At 39.1% G+C, this 3,170-nt stretch overlaps 1 protein-coding gene across 1 annotated transcript in view; it reads left to right on the forward strand.

Annotated features, from left to right (window-relative positions):
• Window positions 1-519: 519 nt before the first annotated feature.
• Window positions 520-3,170, forward strand: part of LOC106011073 (putative methyltransferase DDB_G0268948) — a gene marked incomplete in the record, with an annotated part of 12,464 nt that continues 9,813 nt past the window's right edge. Inside the window, 2 exon segments of the mRNA XM_013079409.2 lie at window positions 520-607; window positions 2,244-2,524. Coding sequence (XP_012934863.1) covers window positions 2,312-2,524 — 213 coding nt within the window.

Here is a 3,170-nt window from a genome sequence, read left to right on the forward strand (position 1 = left end):
AACGTGCGTCATTACACTAGCTATTTCGGTGAGCAGACTACCATACTATAAGGATTGTAGGCCTAGCATAAAACTAATAGACAATTATGTTCCAACGACAAAAATATTGGGGTCAAGACACGGAGAAATAGACATTTACACAAAGGTAGCATTCTATAATATCTTTAAAATATGACAGAGCCAGATTTTCATAATCTTGAGCCTATGAACAGTAGGTTTCAGTTGTAATGTATTGTTATAAAGAGAGCATGTCGTGTCGGGGACTCTGGGTTTAGGTAGGCTGGTCACTGGTTGTGTCCTTGTGCAACACGCCATAATCTTAGCTCAGAAAGAGGGCGACGCACAGTGGTAATAGAAACGGTGTGTGCATTGTCTATGCTTGGGATCATTTTTATGATGCATGCAGTTATTTATTTAGGTATTGGTGTATTTATGTGCACCATTGTAAAACAAATTTCTCTGTGGTTAGCTGTGTGATTCTCGGGAAAGTAGTCGAGTACGGCATTGCAGAAAACAAGGACTTTTGAAGACTGCGTGAGTCGCGGTCGAGGCGCAGAGCAGAGAGTTGCGACCAGTTGCCTCAGTGCAAGTTGGATCGCTACATGAGGTGGGTGTGCATAGTTAAACCACATGCGTGTATAGTTAAACTACATTGTCTAGAGGATAAAAAAGAGGAATTTATATTAAATTGATTAATTTATTATTTAGTAAGTAGGCCTGGGCATTTTAAACGTATAGTCATAGCAGGACTGCCGTCAACTGGTAGCGCTTAGTAGTGGTCTAGTGGTTGGGCGACCGGACTCGTCATCGTGAAATTGTGGGTTCGGGGGTTCGAGCTTCAGCTCAGCCCGGCTTTGTGTCATTGGAAAAGGTACTTTACATGAATTTTCCTCTTTTCACCCAGGTGTACACGTACATAGATTGCTAAAAATCGTGTCAGTGTGTTAATGTTTCAGCGCCAGTAAAAGTAAAGTGGTAGATTGCACTGTATTCTTCCCAGGAAGTTGAAAGGCCATCAGGTCTGGAGTAATAATATAGACTATAAAGCGCATAGAGCTTGCTGCTGAGCCGGAATCTGTGCTATACAAATGTTAATCATCATCATCATCATTATCATTATCATTATCATTATCATTAATATTATTATTACTATTACCAATGACATGGCTTTTGGTCTTTTGACAGGTCCGTATTTTTTTCGGTACTCCCAGCAGTGACTGATTAGGTGGATCTCCTCACTCATTGTACTTTCTATGATTTCCCTTATTCTGCTGTCCCCGTCGTTTTATGCAAGAAAAATTCTGAAATTAAGCAAACTGTGCCCAAAAATGTGAAATTATGTGATTGTTTTCTTTTTTTCTTAACAAAGAATGATAAAGGGAAAAAATCTGAAATTATGCCTAAGATTATCAAATGTTGCTAAATTATGCGAGGTGAATTAGACAACGGGGGCAGATTCTGTGAGGTTGACGTACTCTACAGCAGCAAGCAGCCTACAGCAATAATCCCTGAAGTTCTAGGTCACAGGTATCAAACTCAAAGCCTGCGGGCCGCATCCAACCCAGCGAACAATCACATCTGGCCCGTGAGAGAATCTTAGGCAGTCCAATCTTCCATAATACAGAACCTTTCTCCAAACGTAATCGAATTTGTTGACAAGAAAATATGTCAAACATCCATCTCGGAAAACGTGGCTCAAGAGTAAAAAACTGGATCACCTTTATCTTGCAATCGTTGTAACTTTTGTCTGTTTTATTTCATATTATTATTCTTTAAAAAGGTTTGGTTTTTCAACTCTTATCAGGCTGTGAAGGTGCAAAACTCCTACTAAACTAAACTACACTTGTTTTTCCACTGCTCAATGTGTGTTGATTCAGTTTGACTTGCAGCCTACAGTGTACTTTGAGTTTGGCCCCCTATGCGATTGGGTTTGACACCCCTGCTAACACATGTGGACGACTAGTGCATTACAATAACACTGCTCAAATGGACCATTTGTAAATGAAAGATGATCACTTTTTTCCACAACGAATTTCTTTCCTTATCACTGATACCATGGGCAGGCCGTTAGCTCAGTTTGTACCATGCTGGATTATGGAGTGAATGGCCTCAGACTAGTTTTCTTGAACTCAGATAGTTTTTAGGCTCTCAACATCGGAGACGGGTGTTACATTCTGAGGTGCTGCCTCTTAAATTACCGAATAGTATTGATAGAGCCGTTAAATCCATACACTTACTTACAGACACCATCATTCACTTGAACGGCGGCCAGGACTCCTCTACCAACCAATCTCCTAATTGTCACCAAATTATGGAAACAGTCACTCCGGACAACTCACAGTTCTACAGTTTTAAAGACACCAGCGATCTCTATATCAAGTACAGGCCAACGTACCCAGAAAGACTCTACGAAAAGGTCATCAAGTTTTGTCAAGAGTCGGAGACTTGTACCTGGGAGCTGGCAGTAGATGTCGCCTGTGGCTCTGGACAGAGTACGCTGCCCTTGGCAAAGTTATTCAAACAGGTTGGCTGCACTTTCAAAGAATTATGTAGTTCTGTGTGCGTGGGTGTTTTTGTATTGAAGAATCCAATATAAAGTTTCTACCATCTGTCTTAGATGTCTTAACGACAAAGCCCCATCCTATCTGAGTTTTTAACAGTGTATTCCACCTCGTGAGTTACGGTCATCCACAGATGCAACAAAATTCAGAGCCCCAAGAATAAAATTACGATCTTTTGGTGAGAAAAGTTTATCATTTTTTTGCCCGAAATTCTGGAACACCTTGCCCCAGGATCTTGGAGAAACAGCAAATTTGGATAGGTTGAAGCGACTGCTCAAGACTCGTTTGTTCAATTGTTACAGTGTGTTAATAAGTTCTGATTTTTTCATATACATGTACATATTATATTTACATTTTTTCCCTGTCCTTTCGTGTATAGTTAATAATATATGGTTGTGCAAGTTCTTCTTTATGTGATTAAACTGGTTTTTCTTGCTTCTGTGAAATATTTTTTCTTCTATGAATGATTAAGTGATTGGTGAACAACGCTTAGAGCTTATACTAGTATGGGTTAGAGCACTATATAAATGCAATCTATTATTACTATTACGGTTATTATAATAATAATAATAATAATAATAATAATAATTATTATAATAATAATAATTA

This window comes from Aplysia californica, unplaced genomic scaffold (assembly GCF_000002075.1).
Source record: "Aplysia californica isolate F4 #8 unplaced genomic scaffold, AplCal3.0 scaffold00051, whole genome shotgun sequence".
Taxonomy (NCBI): domain Eukaryota; kingdom Metazoa; phylum Mollusca; class Gastropoda; order Aplysiida; family Aplysiidae; genus Aplysia; species Aplysia californica.